General features: G+C 40.6%; 1 protein-coding gene across 2 annotated transcripts in view; it reads right to left on the reverse strand.

Moving 5' to 3' along the window:
- Window positions 1-23,941, reverse strand: part of LOC132820401 (copper-transporting ATPase 1-like) — a 100,591-nt gene that overhangs the window by 47,176 nt on the left and 29,474 nt on the right. For both annotated transcript variants that reach the window (XM_060832493.1, XM_060832492.1), the window contains exons 3-5: window positions 5,655-6,132; window positions 3,418-4,149; window positions 656-898 (exon numbers count right to left, since the gene is read on the reverse strand). In XM_060832493.1, the coding sequence (XP_060688476.1) occupies window positions 656-898; window positions 3,418-4,149; window positions 5,655-6,132 (1,453 nt within the window). The remainder of the gene's footprint in view (window positions 1-655; window positions 899-3,417; window positions 4,150-5,654; window positions 6,133-23,941) is intronic.

Raw genomic sequence — 23,941 nt, forward strand, 5'->3', positions numbered from 1 at the left:
TGAAAAACATTCTGAACAGGAATCCAAGGACGGATCTTTGTGGTACCCCACTTTATATAGCATGCCACAACAGTGACGCATATATTCCTACCTTCTACTTCCCGTCCACTAGCTAATCCTTAATCCATGCCAGTATATTACCTCCTGTCACACGTGCTTTAATTTTGCTTATTAACTTCCTGCGGGAAGTGTCTAAAAATCAACTACACTAAATCACTGACTTCCCTTTATTAAATTTGCAATTTGTATCCTTAAAAAAAACTTCAACTGACTCATCAATCATGATTTTCTATTCTTCCTATCTCTTCACCGATATCATTAATGCAGATGGCAGATAGCTAAGGCCTCAGCACTGAGCCTTGCAGCACTCCACCATTCACAGTCTGCCAACTTGAAAATGTCCAATGTCCAATTTCCACTTCCTGTCTGTTAAAACATCGATCAATGCTCATGTTATACCCAATAGGAAAGCTGTAGATGGGCAATGCAAATAACCAGTAGCTTGAGGTTTTGAGGAAAGAGGAACCACTCTTGCTCAAGAGAATGCTCCAACTGACAAGATTTCAGAGGGAGGAGAAAAGAAACCAAATTAAGACTTGAAAGACATTTGTAATAAATATAAGTCCCATAGAAGATACAGAACAAATTTGCTTACCATCTTCCTGCTTCAAGTTCCTCTCAATGTTAGCCACACATGATGCACAGGTCATGCCAGTAATCTGAATAAAGCATTTTTCTGGCACTGGAGCTTCTGCGTTCTGCTGAGGAATGCTCAACTCCTGCATCTCTCCTTTCATTGCCACCATCCCAGTTTCACATAGCCCATTCCTCATGCTTTTCCCTTTAACAGATACTTTGGGCAAAACTTCTGTTGGTAACACTGCAGGTTCGTTACTTGCTGCAATGCAATTTGCATAATAACTTCATTATAAGTTGTATTACGGAACGTGCACTAGAATTCATCAAAACCATCAATTCCACTTTTTCACTTGTCAGATATTAAGTGGATTCACATCGTTATAAAGCAGGACGTCCCTACAGAGTATTATGTCTTAACTTGGGTTCCAAGAGAGTTGCCTTTTCACACCTGTGTAACATTTCCATTTCATGCATGACCATTATTTCAGGAGCTTGCCACTGTATTACTGCCGCTGTGCTTAGTAGGAGCCAACAAGTTGTTGTAAAACTAAGATATATAGATCCTTACAATTAACTAAAGAGATTGAGAGTATTTTTTAAAATACATTCATTGAATGAGGATAATCACTGGCTAGGCCAGCATTCATTGCCCACACCTAACCACCCAGAGGGCAGTTAAGAGTCAATAGATGTGGATCTGCAGTCACATACAGACCAGACCAACAGAGGATGGTAGGTTTCCTTCCCTCAAGGACATCAGTAAGCCACATGGGGTTTTCCTACAATTGACAATGGTTTCATGGTCATCATTAGATTTTTAGTTCCAGATTTTAAGTGAATTCAAGTTCCATCATCTGCGATGGCACGATTTCATTACCTAGATATCTAGATGAACAGTTCAGTGATAATCCCACTTTCCCTGTTTAAGTTTAAAATGGCTTTAAACTTGGGGCAAAGTGGAATGAAAATGCATATTCTACTTTGCACAGAAATCCATTCCTAACTGACCCTGTAGAAAGTGAGGGAAGTGATTGCTGAGCCCCTTGTTGAGATATTTGTATCATCAATAGCCACAGGTGAGGTGCCAGAAGACTGGAAATTGGCTAACATGATGCCACTATTTAAGAAAAGCCAGGGAACTAGAGACCAGTGAGCCAGCCATCAGTGATGGGCATGTTATTGAAGGGGATCTGGAGGGATAAGATTTACATGCATTTAGAAAGGCAAGGACTGATTAGGGATAGTCGACTTGGCTTTGAGCATGGAAAATTGTGTCTCACTAACTTGATTGAGTTTTTTTGAGAAAATAACAAAGATGATTGATGATGTCCACTACTTTTTATCCTTTGAATAAATGATTTGGATGTGAACATAGGAGGTATAGTTAGTACGTTTGTAGAGGACACCAAAATTGGAGGTGTAGTGGACAGCAAAGAAGGTTACCTCAGATTACAATAAGATCTTGATCAGATAGGCAAATGGGTCAGGGACTGGCAGATGGAGTTTAATTTAGATAAGTGTGAGGTGCTGCTTTTTGGAAAGGTAAATCAGAGCAGCATGGGAAGGTCCTGGGGAGTGTTGCTCAACAAAGAGACCTTGGAATCCAAGTTCATCGTTTCTCAAAAGTAGAGACCCAGTTAGATAGGGTAGTGAAGGCAGCATTTGGTATGTTTGTCTGTACTGGTCAGTGCTTTCAGTGTACGGGTTGAGAGGCCATGTAGTGGCTGTATAGGATATTGGAAGTTAGGCCACTTTTAGAATACTATGTGCAATTCTGGTCTCTGTGCCATGGGAAAGATGTTGTGAAACTTTACAGGGTTCAGAAAAGATCTGCAAGAATGGTTCCAGGGTTGGAGGGTTTGAGATATAGGGAGATGCTGAATAGGCTGAGGCTGTTTTCCCTGGAGCATCAGACGCCGAAGGGTGACCTTAGAGAAGTCTACAAAATCATGAGGGTCATGGAGAGGGTGAACAGACAAGGTCTTTTATCAGGCTCAGGGAGTATAGGTTTAGGGGGACAGGGCAAAGATTTAAAAGGGACCTAAGGGGCAACGTTGACATTGCCCTGTTAGCTCATCCAAACAATGAGTCTTCACAGAGAACATTTACAGATGGTTGACTAAAAAAGGGTGACATCACAGATAAGATTGACTCCCTTTTCAAATAGCACTTGCATTTTCAGCTGAAGTCAAATGTATGAAACTTGGCTAAAAGAACGCTCAGCTTAACTTGACAGCCCTGGAGTAAGTACCTCTTGACATTCTGGCCTAGATCAATGACCTCAAGGTTGTCCAGAAGTTCACATTTGCAGCTATCCAAGACTGCATGGCTCTCTTCTATCATGCGCAGTGCATTTCCTAAGTAGGGCTTACTTCCTTCACTTATATTGACAGTATTCTACATGTCTTGATCAGAACACTAAAGATTTCCTTAACATTTGTCAATTATTCTTTACTTTACTCCAGTCAAGGGATACACAAACCTAACAGGGTAATGTCAGCATTCTAATACTACTGCTTAACGCAAGTTCTCGTGACAATATTTATGTAAGTGAAGCCCACTCTAAACAGAAAAGAAAAAAAATTGATAGGGCTTCTCCACTAAAAAGTGGTATGCTGCCAGGAGACACAAACAGGAGGGATAATCATCTGGGAGGCAATAAGGCAACTTACCCTTATGACCAAGGGACGCAAGAAGGATGATCATTAAGGGTGTGCAAGTATTGAAATTGAAAAAAAAAGAGATATGAAAATGCACTCTTAGAGTTAAAAACATTACCAGGAAGAATGGCATCAAATCCCATATCATCAATCATCTCCTTCAGTTCCTCAGGATTGGTAAATAGAGGATCATACTCCACAGTTCCATTGTGTTGTGCAAGAGAAACATGAATTGAGATCACTCCACTTTTGTTTGAAATATTTTCTTCGATAGTTTTTACACAAGAATCACAAACCATTCCTTTAATATTAATCACCGTCACATGGCTCAACCGATGCTTCCGCGAATCCAAGGTACGAAGTTGTGGTGAAGTTACTAAAGGATGCTCAGTAACACCGAGCGAAGACATGTTATCATAACATTCATTAGGAAGTGAAACTTTGAAATTCCCAGGTGGCAAGGCTTCAATAGCCCGCTTTAAGGCATTTGGAGTAATGATGGCTGAGTCGTACTGTATTGTGGCACTCTTGGATTCCAAAGAAACCTTGATGTTGTGTACAGCTGGAAGTTCTGACAAGTTACTCTCTATGTTCGTTACACAGGAATTACAGTGCATGCCATCTATTCTAAGGATCAAGTTTGTCAGTCTGTTCGTCACCTCCTGTGGCTCGGGTTTGGTCACCTGAGTTGCATTTATTAGACGTTCAATGTTAAGGTCAAGCTTCAAAGGTTTGGCCTTGGTTTTGATTGTGGCATTAAATCCAGCAGTTTCGATTTGAGTCCTGAGGTCCTCTGGTGTGATGAGGTGGGCTTGGTACACAATTGTGGCTTCCTGACTATTCAAAGAAACTTTATATTTAAAAAGAAACATCTGGTTAGTTCAATACTTTAAAGCAGACTTTAAATTATGCAAACTTAGATAAATTACCTTGTAGAACATTAATTTTTCAATAAAAAAAGGCCAAAACTTTCTACTCTCTCAATAGTGTGATAGACAAAAACTCAGATTTTGCACTAAGCCACATAAATCAGAAAAAGTCTCTGGATCAAATCCAAGCTGAGACCAACAAATTCAACAGACTGAGAAACTCTAATTGGACTCCCTGTTTTGGGTGAGAGGTGAAAAACAAAACATGTAGCCTCATGCTTTGACTGCAGTATGGTTCAAGACTGCATTCTGAACACATTAGGCAAGAAGATAACCAAGCTCAATTCTCCAACTTTACACTGACCATGACACAGTTAATGGTTATCATCCATGCTCATGTTTAAAGAACGCCCCCTTGACCAAAATACCAGATAACACCTAGTACCTGTGGGACTGAACCTAGCAACAGTCTGGCAAAGAGTGAGTGCCAACAGAAAAAAAAATGTACCAAAGCGCAAAGAACGTCTTCATATTTCAAGAGTGATGTGTCATCAAAACAGAAGGTGCCATCTCAAATTTTAACCCACATGTTGTTTGTAACTGTCATACTATTTCAATTTTTAAATCACTTTTCATTTTCGCTCTCCAATTTTTTTCTAATAATTTGGATCAGAAAAATTGTTAAGTATTCACACACTGAACAAGCACTATAATATTGTGTACATCTCCCTCTCAGTTACATGACACAAAGTCATGCTGCAAAGCACAGCAGTTAGAATTGCACCCAGGCATAACTAAAATGATCAGGAAATGCAGAATAAAATTTAAAAAAACTTCAGAACTTAGGTAATAATTAAACATTTATGACTTTTGTCAGTGTTGAGACAGATGTCAAATAGCTCCCAAGATCAATTACAGACAACTATTCGACAGTTGCTGGGTTGTTAATCAAGATGAACAAGATTGGTTACTAACGCTTTCACTGAGAATCGCCATGCTGGAAAGGCATTCCTGTCCTCTGAAATGCAAACACAGCTATGATCCCTCGTGTTGCAGGGAGCACTATCTTGCCATTGTTTAATTAGTGAAAAATCAGGCAACTAACACACGTAACATCATGCTGCACCTGAAGATTTATATTTAGCAGTGAAGGTTTCTTTTTAAAAGACAAATAAACTGTCCCTATAGAGGCTATAAATGAATTTATAAATTGCAACTATGAGTAAAGACATAAAATTTCTTTGTGCTTTCTTGTAATCCAATTAAACCATATGAATCTATTTCAGTTTATGTGTTTGAGTAAACTCAATTTTCCTATTGTAGGCAGAGTAAACCCATTTTGATTTGTTACTTTTATCTATTCTGTAACCTCCTTTGCTCACGTACATAAAAGAATGAACAAAATTGGCAGAGCTCTTTGGTCAACAAAGATCTACCTGCCAGTACCAGGAAAGTTGCAAAGAAAAACTTTTTTTTTTAAGATCACCTTTAATGCGCTGAACACCTTGTAGCTTCCCAATCTTGCCTTCAATCGTGCTGCAACAGGAATGACAAGTCATTCCTTCAACTCTCATCTTTACCACCATTTCACTGCCTTGGATGGACGAAGTGTCTTCAATCATTGACAACTTTTTTCCCACTGAAGAACTGTCCACCTTTAAGTCAACGATTTCCTCTTTAACACTTGGTGTGGTGGGGATAAAGGTGAAGGCTGAATCATTTTCATCAAATAACCTATTTCTCACTGTGGCATTAGTAGCAGGCATTTGGCTTACAACCTGCTGGCCAGGCTGAGAAGCGAGTTCCCTCTTGTTACTGAGAAAGGGCGAGTCTTGAGGGATTACCAATGGACTTGCATTCAATGTAGCTTCAAATCCCATGTCATCGATTGCTTCCTGCAGTGACTCTGGGGTCTGGAACTCTGGATTGTACATAACAGCAGCATTATGGTTTTCAAGTGAGACCTGTACAGAAAAACACAAAAATCAAAGCATTTTAAAAGGAAATGCTCAGAAACCCCGAGAAAGGCAAAGAAAACAAAAATAACCCTCAAACAAAACTCCAGTCAAAACAAAAAAGACAAAAATACTTTCTCTTCGATAAGAAAAATAAAACATTAACATTGTCAGCTGCATAGTAAACTGTTCCACTGCTCAAGTTCACAATAGCAATTCATCTGACAACAAGCATATTGTCTATCTTAAAAAGTAAACTAATGCTTGAAAGCATCTGGAAATAAATAAGTAGATCTGGACAGTTTCAAACTTGTCTCACTTCTGCAGATTTCAAATTTAGCAAAACCAAGTTACAAGTGATCCTCAATCCCTCAATTTATGAACACTTGTGCTCAGGAGCAAGATCCCATATGAACAGCTATTTCATTCTGCAGTGTATTGGGTTCTAAGCTGTGTACAAATTGACTTACGAACACATTAGGAACAGAACCGGTTTGTAAACTGGGGACTGCGTGTATTGTTAGTATTTTGCAGAAAACAGCGAAGACAAATAAATGTGATGCTCAGCTTGTCCTTGCCAACTTTTCAGCCCACAAAGCTGCTCTAGCATAGGTTTTAATCTGTGACTAGCTCTTTTCCAACAAGTAAACATACTTTCTGATGAGATACTGTGCTCATTAGTTAAAAAAAGATGCCAAATTTGATCCCTATTCAAGGCTCAGACCCTTTGGATAAACGTCCAATTGTGCTCTGAAGTGCCATTGGACTCAAAGCATTCACTCTGTTTTCCTCCGACAGATGCTGTCAGACTTGCTGACTTGCTCAAACAATTTCTGTTTTAGTTACTGCCCAACTTACTGTACAAAACTGCAAGACTGTTATCTTCCTTTTGAAGAAATCCTTTTCTCTCTCCTATCCATCATTCTATCGCAATAAAACCACTTATGCACAACTGAAAACAGGAAACAAAAACATTTCCAAAAGAAGAGATTTCAAAGATAAATGACAACTCAACAAAATGGACAACAGCCTTTTGCTAGATCATTTCTTGGGCAATGCCCTAATCAACCAGACCCAAGCTGTCTGGGTTAAAATCTCAACAAAGCTTGGTAGTTAACTGTCAATCATCATTAAAGTGCTGGCTTTCCCTTTATTGATATTGGCAATGAATGCAAGAAAAAAAAAGATGACAGAATGGCTCTTTCCCAACAATAGCTTTTGTATAAACCAAGTCCAAAAGTAATTTGGTAGCACAAACGCTGAACAGTGCAGAAAAGAATATGTCAGAGGAATATTACACAATAGAGTATGGAATACAGTATAAAAGAAGAGAACTGCAGGCATTAACGAGGCCCCGCCTGGAGTCCTGCATACAATTTTGGCTGAAGAATAACATTTAAAACAGAGATGAGGAGAAATGACTTCTCTAAAAGGGTCATGAATCCATGGAATTCACTACTCCCAAGTAACCATAAGACACAGAAGCAGAAATTAGGCCATTCAGCCCATTGGGTCTGCTCTGCCATTCAATCATGGCCGATATGTTTCTCAACCCCATTCTCCCACTTTCTCCCCGTAACCCTTAATCCCATAGATAATCAAGAACCTATCTATCTCAGTCTTAAATATGCTCAATGACATGGCCTCCACAGCCTTCTGTGGCAATGAATTCCAGAGATTCACCACTCAATGACTAAAGAAATTTCTCCTTATCTCCATTCTAAAAAGGTCATCCCTTTACTCTAAGGCTATGCTCTCACATCCTAGTCTCTTCTACCAATGAAAACATCTTCCCAACATCTACTCAGCCCAGGGCATTCAGTATTCTGTATGGTTCAATTAGCTACCCCTTATCCTTCTAACTCCAGAGTATAAGGCCAGAGTCCTCAAACGTTCTTCATATGTTAAGCTTTTCATTCCTGGCACCATTCTCATGAACCTCCTCTGAACACTATCTCGGGCTAATACATTCTTCCTGAGATAGGGGGGCCCAGAAATGCACATAATACTCCCAATGTGGTCTGACCAGTGCCTTACAGAGCCTCAGAAGTACATCCCACCTTTTATATTCAAGTCCTCTCAAAATAAATGCCATCATTGCATTTGCCTTCCTAACTAGTGTCTCAACCTGCAAATTGTGAGAATCATGGACCCGAGCTCCCAAGTCTCTTTGCACTTCAGAGTGCAGTGGATGTGGAGACATTGAGTAAATTTCAGAAGGAGATAAATAGATGCTTAATTAGCAATGGATTGAATGATTAGGGACAGCCAGCAGGAAAGTATAGTTGAGGCAGAGATGAAATTTGCCACCATTAGATCAAATAACAGACCAGTCTCGAGAGACTAAATTGCCTTGACCTGCTATTGGTTCTTATGCTGCCAATGCTTTTCATCTGTACTCATCAGGACAACGAAAGAACGTGAAATTTCAAATTTCAAAGATAAAAAAAATCACAGCAATTTATATTGCATGAGCGGCAGCTGTTCATTGTCTGGCGAGTCACTGATTGAAAGCAATAGAGAACTACAAACAACAAACTTACGATCAAGCTCACATATACTTGCAAGTGACGTTATATATAAGCAGCCATTCTTTACAAATGAATGTGTTCTAACATGATGTGTCTCTATTGGATTCCCATGAGTTTGGAGGGGCATTGGGCCCTGTGGATATCTCCATGGCAACACCTCAGCCAGAGTGAACTTGGCTAACTTTGGTGTTTTTGCATTAGTTCTTGAATGCAACATGAGAAGCTTCAAGACCATGTTTCTTTGTGCAAAATAACAGAAATACTGAACATATATCGCACACACATTATTACTTCACATTTGGTGAGACCAATAAAGCCAGATATCTAATTCTGATGAAGAGTTTGTGAAATATTTACATTTTTCTCCCCCAAATGTTATGCATTTTTCACATGGTTTAGGTCTATAAGAACTAGCGATTTTGTGCCTTTTACACCTAAAACATCGTTACACCTAAAACATCGTTACACCTGTTAAAGCTTAGATCAACTAATCTTCAGCAAAATTACAAACTTTTAATTGTTTGCACAATGTCAATTCTTTGTCTGAAGGAATTTTAGCTGATTAAGAAGTTTCATAATTCACCTACTTATTTAAGATCATTATTCCTTCAAGATCGACAATTTCTTCTTGTTGCTCAGTGAACTTATGCATTATACAACAAAAATCTCTCAGCTGATCAACACCACTTCTAACCTAATAATATAATGCACAAATGAATGCCAGTGAAAATCAGTGAAAAGGACTGTCCTTTTTCCTGACTGGTTAAAGGCATTGCTGAACGTATAAACCAGAGACACTAACATGTTCCCTGTATTACCTCATTTCAATGTCAAATCATTGTCGGACCCCAAAATTGGACTCAGTAATTCATAATGAGATGGATCTTGATTCCAGCTTATTATACCCACTTAATAACCTGCTAAAATGTCCACAAGCTTAAAGAACATTGAGGTCAGCTTTCTCTGAGGATTGAGTATCTTCGGAATTCCCTTCCTCAAAAAGGCAGTGGATGCAGAATCTATATTTTTTTTTTAAAAGGCAGAGGTAGATAGATTCTTTATTACCAAGGGGATGAAAGATTATCAGGAATATAAAGGAATGTAGAGTCGAGGTTAAAATCAGATTAGCCATTATATTATTGAAAGGCAGAGCAAGCTCAGAGAGCCAAGTAGTCTACTCTTGTTCGTTGATCAAATTTCAAGCTCTGTACTAACAGCCAACAAGCCATTGCATACGACATTAATAAAGCTTCCCCTGACAAAAGATTGATGCAATATGACGACATCTTTCAAGGTCAAGCAGCCTACTAGTATTCATTATCTTGCCCTACACAAAGTACATGGGCAAACAACTTGAAGTCTAAGGGAGAATATACCGCCTTAGGGATGGTACAGAGAAGGTTTGTTAGAGATCATCTCTGGTAAGTAAAGCTTGCCTTATGATGGATAAAATGGGCACATACATGCTGAAATTTTGAAGTAGGAGATCTAATCTGATCAAAATCTGAGGAGGTCTGACAGAGTAGATGCTGGGAGATTGTGTTCCAATTCTGGGGCATGAATTCTCTAGCTCCGAAGCTTGCAGAATTTTTGAGGACCTTTAGGGTCAAGTCAGATTTTTGGACTTTAAGGGAATCATGGATTACTGGGAACAGGCAGTAAAGTGAAGTTGAGGTTAAAATCAAATCAGCCATAATCTTATTAAAGATACTGCAGGTCATAATTCTTATGCATTTATGAGATCCAGGTCCATGAAACTGTCCTCCTGAATGAAATATTAATTTTCTGAGGCAGAGAAATAGAAAGTTGTACAAAGGGAAAGAGTTTGAGAGAAACAGCAAGTAAGCAGTTGCCATAATTGCTTTTATTACAAGTAATATTTCCAAGTGAATTTCAGGACAAATAGAACATAGAACATAGAAAAATACAGTGCAGTACAAGCCCTTTGGCCCTCGATGTTGCGCCGATCCAAGCCCACCTAACCTACACTAGCCCACTTTCCTCCATATGCCTATCCAATGCCTGTTTAAATGACCATAACGAGGAAGAGTCCACCACTGCCACTGGCAGCGCATTCCACAAACTCACGACTCGCTGAGTAAAGAATCTACCCCTAACATCTGTCCTATACCTACCACCTGGTAATGGTGTGAAATCACTTCAATCTTCCCTCTCAGTTTATCTCAATCATTAAATGCAACATCAAGTTTGAACTTAATGCTACCTTGAGATTAACATCAAATGATTTAGTTTCACTACTTAATTAAGTTAAACTAAGAAAATAAGCAAGCACCGCTTTCTGACCTTTACTAAAAAGAACAAACTATGCAGAGTTGAGGTTGAACATCATAAGTAGTACAGGGAATACACGGGTGGCACGGTGGCACAGTGGTTAGCACTGCTGCCTCACAGTGCCAGAGACCGGGTTAAATTCTTGCCTCAGGCCACCGACTGTGTGGAGTTTGCACATTCTCCCAGTATCTGCATGGGTTTCGTCCGGATGCTCCGGTTTCCTCCCACAGTCCAAAAATGTGCAGATTAGGTGAATTCACCACGCTAAATTGCCCGTAGTGTTAGGAGCAGGGGTAAATGTAGGGGAATGGATCTGGGTGGGTTGCGCTTCAGTGAGTTGGTGTGGACTTGTTCGGCCGAAGGGCCTGTTGCCACACTAAGTAATGTAATGTAATCTAATCTAATCAAAATACATCAAATATAAATATACAAATTTTCACATTAACTGACTACTTTATAAAAATAATAGAAGCATACATTCTCATTAAAACTGGATATATTTAAATGCTAATTTAAAACAAGTTCTAATCCCACAGTAAGGAAAAATGAAACCCAAAGAAAAATCAGTTCAGTTCTCACTTGGGCTAGTACACATACAAGAACAGGGCTGAAACTGATTTTAGTATTCACTACTGGACGAAAGTCAATCTACGTATTTGTCTCCCCTGCGAGTACTCAGCAGAGAGTCATAGAGATGTACAGCATGGAAACAGACCCTTCGGTCCAGCCCACCCATGCCAACCAGATATCCCAACCCAATCTAGTCCCAACTGCCAGCACCCGGCCCATATCCCTCGAAACCCTTCCTATTCATATACCCATCCAAATGCCTCTTAAATGTTGCAATTGTACCAGCCTCCACCAAAAACTCTGGCAGCTCATTCTATACACGTACCACCCTCTCCGTGAAAACGTTGCCCCTTACGTGCCTTTTATATCTTTTTCCCTCTCACACTAAACCTATGCCCTCTAGTTCTGGACTCCCTGTCCCCAGGGAAAAGACTTTGTCTATTTATCCTATCCATGCCTCTCATAATTTTGTAAACCTCTATAAAGGAGAAACAGACAGACAGAAAAATCCATATATTTGTAAAGAGGACCTAACCTTACAGCTGGTGATCTGTTGAACTGACATATTGGATTTCTTTTATGGTCCCCTCTGCGAAGCAGATATCAAACAAGTGAGCAAGAGTCAAATGGCGTTAGCTCAGGAATCTCTTCACATTCTTTACAGAACGCAGATCAGGGCATACTAACAATGTAGCATGGTCTTGAATACTAGTTCTTCAGTTCCTTCACCACATTAGAGAAACTGTGACGCTATTCCAACGTTCTGTTCTGATAATTCCCGGACGAAGTCAGTTGCTCAGCGACAATTCTCCACATAAAGCAGTACATGCTTCACTCATTGAGATAAGAGCTGATGAAATTTGACAGTCTAACTACCAAGACAATTTAAATTGCAAAACACCAGCTATGCAAGAGATTTAAAAGCACCAAGCTTCAGCTACTTAGCAAATGTTGAACTGCTGCTTGTCAATCTGGAATAGTGTATCCAGGAAAGAGGCAATCCTTTTCATTACACCACCAATAAAAATGCTCATTGCTATAGTCAGTCAAACCCTCCCAATTGTTCAGTACTCTGTGCCTGGCAGCGACAGGTGACCTGCCTCTCAACGAACAACAAAGCAAAGTTCATTACCTTAAGTATGTTCTTCACAGACTGATCAATTCTCAAATTCTACTGCACCATGCCTTTCACATGAGCAGTTTAAATACAATAGTACAATTTCTTTTTTAAAAAAAGCATTTCAACATGAAGTAACAAATAATTTGAATTAAACAGTTTTGATTTAAAAAGAACATATGTTCACAAACAGACAAGTTGCATCAATTACATACAGAAGACATACAGATGTGGTCTATGAAAAGTCTCTGACTTGCAACATACAATCTGCCTGTTAAAGCAACATTCATGGAATGTAAAACGCAATAAATATGAGAATTGTAGCCTCCCCCTCCTTAATTCGCTGACTACAATATTGTCCTCTGGTTACTTGGTCAGGTAGCTATTCCTCAGATTACAAATGCATCCACTTCGATAGAAACAACAAGCAGGCTACTTAATTAAATAAAGCATCAGAGACACCCCCTGTCCTCACCTAACATTTGAAACACTATTTTCTAGCAGAAGTAACTGAATTACAAATGGAAGCAGAATTTTTGCTTCCTTTAACTCAAATGCACAAAGTCTGCTCCTTCCTCAGGTGATTCTATCAGGAAGGAGCAGTGCTCCAAAAGCCAGTGCTTCCAAATAAATCTGTTGGACTATAACCTGATGTTGTGAGATTTTAAACTTTGTACACCCCATTCCAACACCACTCCTTCACTTCTTGAATTGTTGCAGTCTTATGTGGTGTGTAGGTGCACCAACAATAGAGTAGACAAGGGAGTTCCAGGATTTTGATTCAACAACATTGAAGCAATAGTAACACATTTTAGTCAGGCTAGTGAGTGGCTAGGAACTTGCAACTGGTGAAGTTACTACTGCTGCCCTCATGTTTCCAGCTTATAAGAGTTCATAGATTTGGAAGGTCCAATCTAAGGAGCTGCTTTTTTGGTTCAAGTTTCTAGTGTGTCATTGGAACCATACTCATCCAGGCAAATAGGAGGCAATCCATCTCACTCCTGACCTGTGCCATATATTCGATAGTGGGCTGACTTTGGGAAGTCATAACACTCATGATTGTGTGGCCAAATTTTGTCCTAACTCCACCTACAAGTTCGCTGATGACACCGCCATTGTAGGTAGATCTCAGACAATGATGAGACATAATATAGGAAAGAAATAGTATGTTTGTGGCATGTAAAGACAGCAATCTCTCCCACAAAGTCAGCTAAATGAAAGAACTGGTCATAGACTTCAGGAAGCAACATGGAAGGCATGTCCCTATCTACATCAATGGAACTGAGCTGGAGATGGTAAACAGCATCAGGTTCCTTGGAATGACAATCACCAACAATCTGTCCTGGTCCACCCACATTGATGTGATAGTCAAGGTGGCACAACAACGTCTCTATTTTCTCAGAAGGCTAAGGAAATCACCATGACTATAAAGACTCATTAATTTTTATAGATGCACCATAGAGAATATTCTATCTGGTTATATCACAGCTTGGTAGGGCCCTACAGAAAGTAGTGAACACAGCCCAGTCCATCATGCAAGCCAACCTTCCATCTACTGACTCCATCTATGCTTCCCGCTGCCTCAGAAGGCAGTCAATATAACGGAAAAGTAAAGCAGGTCAGGCATCATCGGGCTGGTGAGTGGCTAGGAACTTGCAACTGGTAAAGTTACCACTGCTGCCCTCATGCGTCCAGCTGATCAGAGTTCATAGATTTGGAAGGTGCAATCTAAGGAAAGTCGATGTTTCGGGCAGGTGCCCTTCATCAGGAATGAGGGTTCATCAGATGAAGGGTTCCTGCCTGAAATGTCGATTTTCCTGCTCCTCAGATGCTACCTGACCTGCTGTGTTTTTCCAGCACTACTCTAATCTAGACTCTGATCTGCAGCATCTGCAGTCCTCACTTTCGCCTAACATAATCAAAGACCCTTTCCCCCCACCCACCCCCCACCAGAGTTATAATCGCTTCCAACCTCTTTTGTTGGGCGGAAGACACAAAAGCCTAAACACACTTAGCAAGAAATTCAAGAATAGCTTCTTCTCCACTGTAATTTGATTTCCGAATGGACCTCTCAAATTTCAAATTTAATAACGACCTCACCCTCTGTGGACCTTTTCTGCAACCGTAACACTGTATTCCTCGCTCGACTCAATAATCCTTTCGCACTTCGTATGGCATGATCTGCCTGCACTGTATGCAAAACAGAACTTTTCACAATGTCTAGGTACAAGTGACAATAATAAATCAAATCAAGTCAGGTGGTCAGTTGGGCATTTTGGAAAGTCATCATTTTTCAGTAAGAATGGAGAAGCAGGAGTTCTGGACGCTTTAAAACAAACTTTGGACCATAAGAATACAAAATATTTCAGATAAACAGTGATAACAATTGCAACAAGAATTCTAAGAAATTGCATCCATAGATTATAATTTTTGTGTACTGCAGATTTAGAAGACAACCAATTTACAACTTTTGAGCAAGTCATTAATGATCAGAAAAATGCCAAAAGTTAGAAAATCAACTTTATCCAGAATTTTCCTCATTGTGATCCTCAAATGCTTCCATTCTAACAGCACTTTCTAGCAGAAAAACGTGAATTCAACATCATTGAATTTGCAAAGTATCTCAAGTTCTATGTCAAGATGCTGTCAAATTAGGGACAACATACAAGAATTACCAAAATGCATAGCTAAAGTAGTAAACTTTAGGAGATTTTTGAAGAGAGAAAGGTGACAAGGCAAAGAAAGGAAGAGTGTAAGGAAGCGATTGTTGAAAGCTCTTTGTTGCAGAGTTTAAGGCACACCCATAGAGTAGACCCCATGTGTTGAGTGATAAAGATGTCAAATACCCACAACCATATCAACAGTTTGTTTTTATTCTTGGTTTATAAGTTAGCCACAATCATTGAAGGAGCTTTGAAGAGTGAAAGGTTGACTGATACATCGACATCCACAAGACAAAACTGGGTGGAGTCAGATCATGAAGAGAGTGGAAGAGAAGGAAAGAAATGTTGAAAAAAAACACTGGTGGGCAAGGAGAAACTGAAGGTATTTTGTACGAGTTAAACTTTGGACCTCAGAAAGCTAGCAGGGGCAACAACTTGATCCAACAAGCCTCAATGTGGATGCAGGCTTTGGCAAGGATGAAGGTGACATAATTTGTGATGTCCCGCTAAATTGGCTGTAACAGACTGGATGTGAGTTTTCAAAGGCAATTCAGTAGGGACACCAAAGAGAATGCTGTTAGATTCTGTCTCAAAACAGTTGGAGATGAGATGGAATCAGTATTCCAGATGTATAGTTTCAGACTTGGCTGAACAAGTTTGCTTTCAGGCTCAAGGTTCAGCTGCAAAATGAAAAAATATCCAAAGTGGGGGTGAGATTGACTGATTTGATTTATTGTCGCGTGTACCAAGGTACAGTGAAAAGCTTTGTTTATGAGCAGATCATATTAAGCAAGGATGTACAAATCAAAAAGACTTCAACAGATGCTTACAGGTTAAATTGCACAGGGTGGGCGCTGAGTGAGACCAGCGTTGGCAAGATCAGCATTTTGAGGCTAGAGAGTCCATTTATCAGTTTAATAAACAGCCAGGAAGAAGCTTTTCCTGAACCTGCTGGTGCATGTTTTTGGCTTCTGTATCTTCTGCCTCATGGAAGAAGTTGTAGGAGCTCATTACCGGGGTACAACAGGTCTTTGATGATGTAGCAGGCTTTCTGTGGCAGCAAGCCATTTCGATGGAGTCCACAGATGGAAGGATGGTCTGGGCTATGCATACCACCTTCTGCAGTTTCCTCTGGTCCTGGGCACAGTAGTTGCCATTCCAGGCCGTTAAGCACCCTTGGTGCATCTGTACAAGTTAGTAAGGGTCCTTAATGACATGGCCATTTTCCTGAGCTGCCTGAGGAAGAAAAGGCATGGGTTTGCCTTCTTGACGGTCGCATCTACTTGGGAAGGCCAGGACAAGTGGTCAGTTCCACTCTGAGGAACTTGATGCTCTCCATCCTCTCAACTTCAGTACAGTTGATGTAGCTGGATTTTGGTGGCAGATGGTGTCCTCATCCTTTCTGTCTGAAGTCATCAGTCAGTTCTTCACTTTTGCTGACATTGAGACAGAGGTTGTTCCAACTGCACCATGTCATCAAGCCCCCTATCGCCCTTTCCATATTCTGTATTTCATCATTAGCTATCCATCCTACTTTGGCAGTGTGGTCAGCAAACTCATAGATGGCCCTCATTTGGAATTTGGCAACATAGTCAGGGGTATACAGGGAGTACAGTACAGGAGTGAGGATGCAACTTTGGCTCCAGTTGTCATATGCTATTGTGGAGGTGGTGCAGTTACCTATCTTCACTGATTGCAGTCTGTGGGTCAGAAAGATGAGGAACCAGCTGCAGAGAGCGGATAAAGAGCTGGGTTTGGAGATCAGCCTGGTGGGGATTATTGTGTTGAAGGCAGAGCTGTACTTAATGAGTAGGAGTCTGACATAAGTGTCCTTGTTATCTAGATGTTCCAGGGATGAGTGCAGCGATAGGGATATGTCACCTGCTGTGGACATGTTATGTTGGTAGGCAAACTGTAGGGGATTGAAGCAGTCTGGGAAGCTAGAGTTGATGTGGGCCATGACCAGCCTCTCAAAGCATTTCACAATTGAGGTCAGAGCTATTGGGCAGTAGTCATTAAGGAACATTGCATGTGCTTTCTTAGGCACGGGGATAATGATGGTCTTCCTGAAGCAGGTGGGGACTTCAGTTTGTAAGAAGGAGAGGTTGAAAATATCGGTGAACACCTCCGCCAGTTGGAACACACAGGATCTGTGTTCAACCAGGGACACCATGTGGACCCACCGCTTTTCTTGGGTTGACTCCCAGGAAAACTGATCTGATGTCTGCAATGCTAACCAATGGAACAGGTGTGTCCAGAGCTGATGGATCAAGTATCACCGCACAGCTGGCATTGTCCCCTACCTTGCTCTGTTTCATTTTATATCCTGTAATTTTTTTTAGGCCATGCCATAGGTGGCAAGAGCCTGTTTGGGCCTGTTACTTGGTCTGGTAACACCTCCTGGTATCCCTGATAGCTTTGCAGAGGTCATATCCGAATTTCCCGTATTGGTCTGGGTCACCCGATTTGAATGCTGCACATCTGGTCTTCAGTGGGAGTGGATTTCCTGGTTCATCTGAGATTTATGGTTGGGGAAGACTTGGGTTGACTTCTTTGGTACACAATCCTCCAAGCATTTGGAAACGAAGTTTGTTACGGTGGCGGCGTACACATGTAAGTTTTCTGCCGAATACTTGAACACAGTCCAGCCCACTGATTCCAAGGAGGCACAAAGATGGTCTTTCACAATCTCTAACCAGCATCGTACTTTCTTTGTGAAAACTGCACACAAAATCCATCATAGTCCATCTGAAAGAAATCTCAAAAATGAAGATTCCAAAATAAAATGTAAAGTTTAACATAAAAAAAATGAAAACAGTACAAGTTTGGGAAAAGAAAATATACAAATAAATATCCCTTTTATTAAAAGAAAAGTCACATACAAAAATCTGAGTTTGAAGTTTTCGTGCTGGTGTCTTTATCGACTGAAGCACTGGAATAGCTGATCACAAAATCCATATACTCCAATCAGGTACACAGCTCTCAATGATGCACTCAAAATTCAAAACCAAAATTATATGTTAAAGTTTGACAAATGCCCAGTTAATTGTGACATTGCCACATTAGCCAAGAAAGATTGGACAATTCTTGTTTCTCTTTGCTGAGCTTACTGACCCCAGTCAAAGGGCATTTGGTTTCTGCAGACTGAAGTGAGAAGCTAAAAAAGGAAGGCAAAAAAATGAAATTAGTAAATGCTTTAATTCCTGTCATTCCAGTAATACAGGATGATTAGTGCTGATTTGAACATGGAACAAGAGCAGGTTTTGACTGCTATAATGGCTCCCACTGCCAAACAGTCTCACCAGATTTCTGACATGGAGTATGTCTACTTGGGCAAGGCAGCGAAGGGATGAATATGTCAGTGAACATATAACCCAACATGAATAATTATATCCGTGAAAAGTGAAGTAGTAGGGAAGGAAAAAAAAACACCAAAGGAAACAAAACAAGTTATCTGCTTATTCTATTCTTTATGTAGCACAGAAGAGGATTACAAAATTGCTATTTGCCACAGAACACCGGAACCAGCACAAAAATATCAGAATCATTATGAAATGATAACAATGGAAACTTAGTTACAAGCATTTTAAATTTCAGCCCAGCAAAAAAGCCTTACTCAGAAGATTTTAACTTTAAGCTCAGTATTGACCAACTGCACCAACAGCATACCTCACTCCTCCTCAGGCCGACTGCATGGTGAGCAGCCCTGAGGTGCAATCTAAATCGATTGTTCTAGCGAACAGGACATGATATTCAATGTCTCCATGGCAATAACTACCGAAAATTGAATCTCAAATTGATTACAAACTATACTTTACGTTTAATTTATTAGAATAAAATAATTAACCAAAACAGAATAGTCACAGTATAACCTGTTCACATTTCCTCAAGCTCAACAAGGCAGGCTATTATTTGATTTGCCTCGTTATATCCTACAAATCTATTTAACAGGCCCGAAGCTGAGTTCTACCTTTGATACTCCCAAGATAAACCAATGACTCATGGTGATAAAATCAAATTTAGTGATGCTTAAAGATTGAACAGAAAATGGTTAAAAGGCCAATACTATCCCAAGGCCAAATTGCATAAGGTAAATATATCACCCAATATGCAGGATTTAAAATACTAATTCAATACCAGCATCACTCAATAAGCACAAAAATCAGTGCGAAGATACAATCACTGTCAGAGGGAAATCACTCCAGTGCTACAAAAATATGTTTGCGAATGACAGGTTCACAATAAACTCAAAGTAAATTGAGATGAGTGTGCAGATTTATGGAGGGTACAAGTGATATGCTTTCACTGCTGATGTGCTTATTGGTTGCTTAATTTAGCTTTTTGAATTAAATGGAGCTCACATCGTGAATCTGAACTGGGAACATCTGATGGAGATCAGCAAAGTGAAGTGCAAAGAGAATAAAGAAAAATATGCGCAGCTGCAAGCTGGATGATTTGGAAAAAGGGTAGATGGCTGTTGAGGTGGGGAGAAAGAGACATTCCTGGAGAGGGGGGTGCAGGGAGACAGGAGAATTACAGCCATCACTGCCAGACCCAATGTTTTTCTGAAATTGTAAACTTTGTAATCACATGTAGACTTGCAGTTGAGGTGTATGGAGAGCCAACAGAAGTCATAGAATCATACAGTATACAAATAGGCCCTTCTGCCCACCATATCCATGCTGACCAACAACCACCAAAACTATACTGACTGCATTTATCTTCACTTGGCCCATAGCCTACAATGCTCTGGTATTATAAGTATTCATCCGGCTGCTTCTTAAATATTGCAAGAGTACTTACCTCCGCCACCCTTGCAGGCAACACACTCCATATTTCTACCACCCAGCGGTGAAAAAACAATTTCCATTAGATATTCTCTAAACCACTTGCTGGTCATCTTAACCATGCCCTCTAGTCTCAGACATAACTATCATGGGGGTGAAATTCCCACAATCCACTGTCCATATTGTAGATCTCACTCAGATGCCCTCTCAGCCTCCTCTCCTCTAAGAGAAGTAAACCCAGCCTATTCAGCCTCGACTCATAACTGAGACTTTTCATCTCAGGCAAGATCCTAATGAACTTCCTCTGCAATGCAACCATATCCATCAGAAAATGATGTAACCAGAACTGAACACAGGATTCAATCTGTGGCCTAACCAAACTTTTATAAAGTAATTACAAGCCTTCTCATTTCCATATTCTACACTCCATCAAATAGAGGCAAGCATCACATATGCTTTCTTCACGACTCTGACAACCTGTGCTGAAACCTTCAAGAATCTCTGAATTTTTACACCAAGGTCCCTTTCTTCCTCAGTACTTTCGAAGAACATATCATTCATTATGTATGCACTTCCGTGAGCAGACTTCCCAAAATGCATCACCTCACACTTAAAAGACCTGAATCCTCTCTGTCACTGTTCTGCTCAATTTACCAGCTGATTAGTATCAGTCATTAGTCTGACAGTATTTTCTCACCAATCAACAAACCCCAATTTTCACATCAACTGCAATTAAATCTTCTACATTCCCATCCAAATCGTTAATGTACATAACAAACAGCAAGAGCTCCAGCACCAATTCCTGTGTACACCGCTGATAACAGGCTTCCTGTTACAAAAACAGCCCTCCATCATCTTTTGCCTCGGATCTGCCTCGGATCCAGTTTGCCAATTTAGCTTGGATCCCCTTGCTTCCCTTCTGAACCAGCCTTCTATACGGGATTTGTCAAAGGCCTGACTGAAGCCCATGTAAACCACAACAACTATACACCCTCATCAGTATATTTGATCATCCTTGAATCTGACTATTCTTGATCAATCTCAGCCCTTCTCAGTATTGATTAAACCTGTTCCAATAACTCCCTCCCATTGATGTCAGACAATCTGATCTGGAATTACCTGGCCTCTGCTACCCTTCTTGAACAAAAGGTACCACATTAGCTATCCTCCAGTCATCTGGCACTTCACCAGCAGCCAGCCAAGTATTAAATATATCCACCAGGGCCCCAGCAATCTCTTCCCAAGCCCCCACAAGCAGCCTGGAATACATCTCAACAGGCCATAGGGACTTAGTCACATATATTTTATTCATTCACAAGATGCCCTTCATGATCCCTAATTGCCCATAGGGCAACTAATAGTCAACTATCTTGCTGTGTGTCTGGTATCACACACAATCCAGACAAGTATGACAGTTTCCTTTCCTAAAGGGCATTAGTGAAGCAGATGGGTTTTTCTGACAATCAGCAATGGATTCATTAATTCCAGGTTTTTTTTCCTTTCTGGAATTCAAATTCCACCATCTTTCAAGGCAGGATTTGAACCCAGGTCCCCAGAACATTAACTGGATCTCTGGATTAACAGTCTAGTGATAATGCCACTAAGCCATGGACTCCTAGTTAATGCTAGCAATGTTGAAGTCCCCTTCAACCACAACCCTATTGCTCTCTTACCTTTCTGTGATTTGCCTGCATATCTGCTCCTCTATCTCCCTCAGACTGTTGGGAGGCATGCAGCGTAATCCCAACGAGACAATGACCTCCATTTTTATTTCTAAGTTCTACCAAATGGCCTCATTTGAAGGCCTTTCAAGGATGCACTCCTTCATTAATGAAGTGATGGTTTCCTTAACCAATGTCCCACCTCTCTTCCATTTCCCGAAATTCATGCATCTTACAAGTCAAGCTCCTTGTACTAAAATAGATACAATTTAGCTTTGTAAATCTCCCATGTGCCTTATCTTGCCCATGAGTGGTCAGCGATTAGATCTTGCTCACTACTTTTCATCACTCATGCCCCATTCCCCCTGCCAAATTAGTTTAAAACCTCAACAGCACAAGTAAACCTCCCAGCAAGGATATTGGGGCCATTCCAGTTCAGATGTAACCTATCCAACTTGTATAGGTAACCCCAAGCCCAGAAGCCATCCCAAACGTTCCAAAATTCTAAAGATCGCCCTCCTACATCATTCCTTTACCCAAGCGTACACATGACCTATTTTCCTATCCCTATGCTCTGTAGCATGAGGTACTGGAAGTAATCAGAGATTACGGCTTCAGTAGGCTTCCTCTTTAATCTATTACCTAATTTTGTATTCACCTGCTGCAGGACCTTATTTCTATTACACGCATGTTGCTGGTATTGACATATCACGACTGCTGGCTGTTCACCCTCACCCTTCAAAAATGTCCTGCAGCCTGTGAGACAACCCTGACAGTGGCACCATACTAAGCAGTATATACATACACACTCACCCACCACCACCCCCCAACACAACGTGGTGTAGAGGTAAACAACTCTTTATTCAAAATCCAAAAAGCTCCAAAGTCCAAAGGTTTTTTCTCATTAACAAGGTTGTTTGTCGTGCAAACAGTTAATCCAAGTCACCACCCACTCAATGTGTGTCACTCAGATGTGACAGTGGCGAGGTGGGGGGGGGTGGGAGGTGGCCGGTGGCCCAGCACTGGCAGGCCTCAATTCTGTTTCAGGGCCTGTTTTACGCAGTGAGATTTTAAAACTTTTGCCAAACTGTCACTTATTCTGAAATTCCAAAAACTCCAAATTCTGAAAACCAGCATTTCGGATAAAGGATTGTGCACCTGTACCTATTTGAAAGGGGGATGGCCATAAGGAACTCCTGCACTGGAAGTGCTCATACTTCCTAGTCTTCCTGGTTGTCACCCAACACTTCTCTGCCTGCACAGTCCTTGACTGTGGTGTCACCAGCTCACGAAATGTGCTATCCATGATATCCTCAGCCCCGTGGATGCTTCTTGGTGAGTTCATCCACAGCTCCAACTAATTCATTTCCTACATACATGGTCATTATGGAAACTGGCAGCATCCTGAAAATGTCAATTCTCCTGCTCCTCGGATACTGCCTGACTGGCTGTACTTTTCCATCACCACACTTTTTAACTCTAATCTCCAGCAGCTGCACTCCTCCCTTGCACCTAGCATCCCGGATATCTCACACATTGCAGGAGAAGCATGGGGTTGAGTTCACCTGCCACAGTGAATCTTACTGATTACAAACAATAAATTAGGAACCAATTATCTGACCTTATCCACTACTCACTAAACAAAAAGTAAGGATTTTACACTCAATGAATAGCAGCGAGAGAAACAATCTCTAAAGCTGGTTCCCAACAGCCAATCCTCTTGCTCTATGCCTCTTTCTGAAGCCTGACGTCACCTCAGAAGCTCTGTCTCCAAATTCAGTGAAGGTCCCACCCACCCCTCATTTCTCCCACTGAGTTTATCGATTTTGATTTTTTCCCTGGTCTGAGGATACTAGAGACAGTTACCGTGCTTTCACTCCAAACTAGCAATGTTCAATGAACAGCAAAGGTTAAAAACTTGAGACATTTCTGAACCATAAGCATCACTGCTACATCACAATTGTATACAGAGGAACATCAATTATCCGAATTTCTGATTATCCGAAGAAGATCTCAAGGTCCTGATAGAAACATTACATCAAAGAGATATTTCAAAACTGATCATTTCTTTTGTTTATGATGATTAAAAATGAACTCAGGTTACTAAAATGCTGCTGAGAACAGTCCTGGACATCAATTGGAGCCCAGGAACTGCCTCCAAATGACTGACTGCTGCCCTCTCTCCCTCCCCACACTT

Source organism: Hemiscyllium ocellatum, chromosome 11 (genome assembly GCF_020745735.1).
Source record: "Hemiscyllium ocellatum isolate sHemOce1 chromosome 11, sHemOce1.pat.X.cur, whole genome shotgun sequence".
NCBI lineage: Eukaryota > Metazoa > Chordata > Chondrichthyes > Orectolobiformes > Hemiscylliidae > Hemiscyllium > Hemiscyllium ocellatum.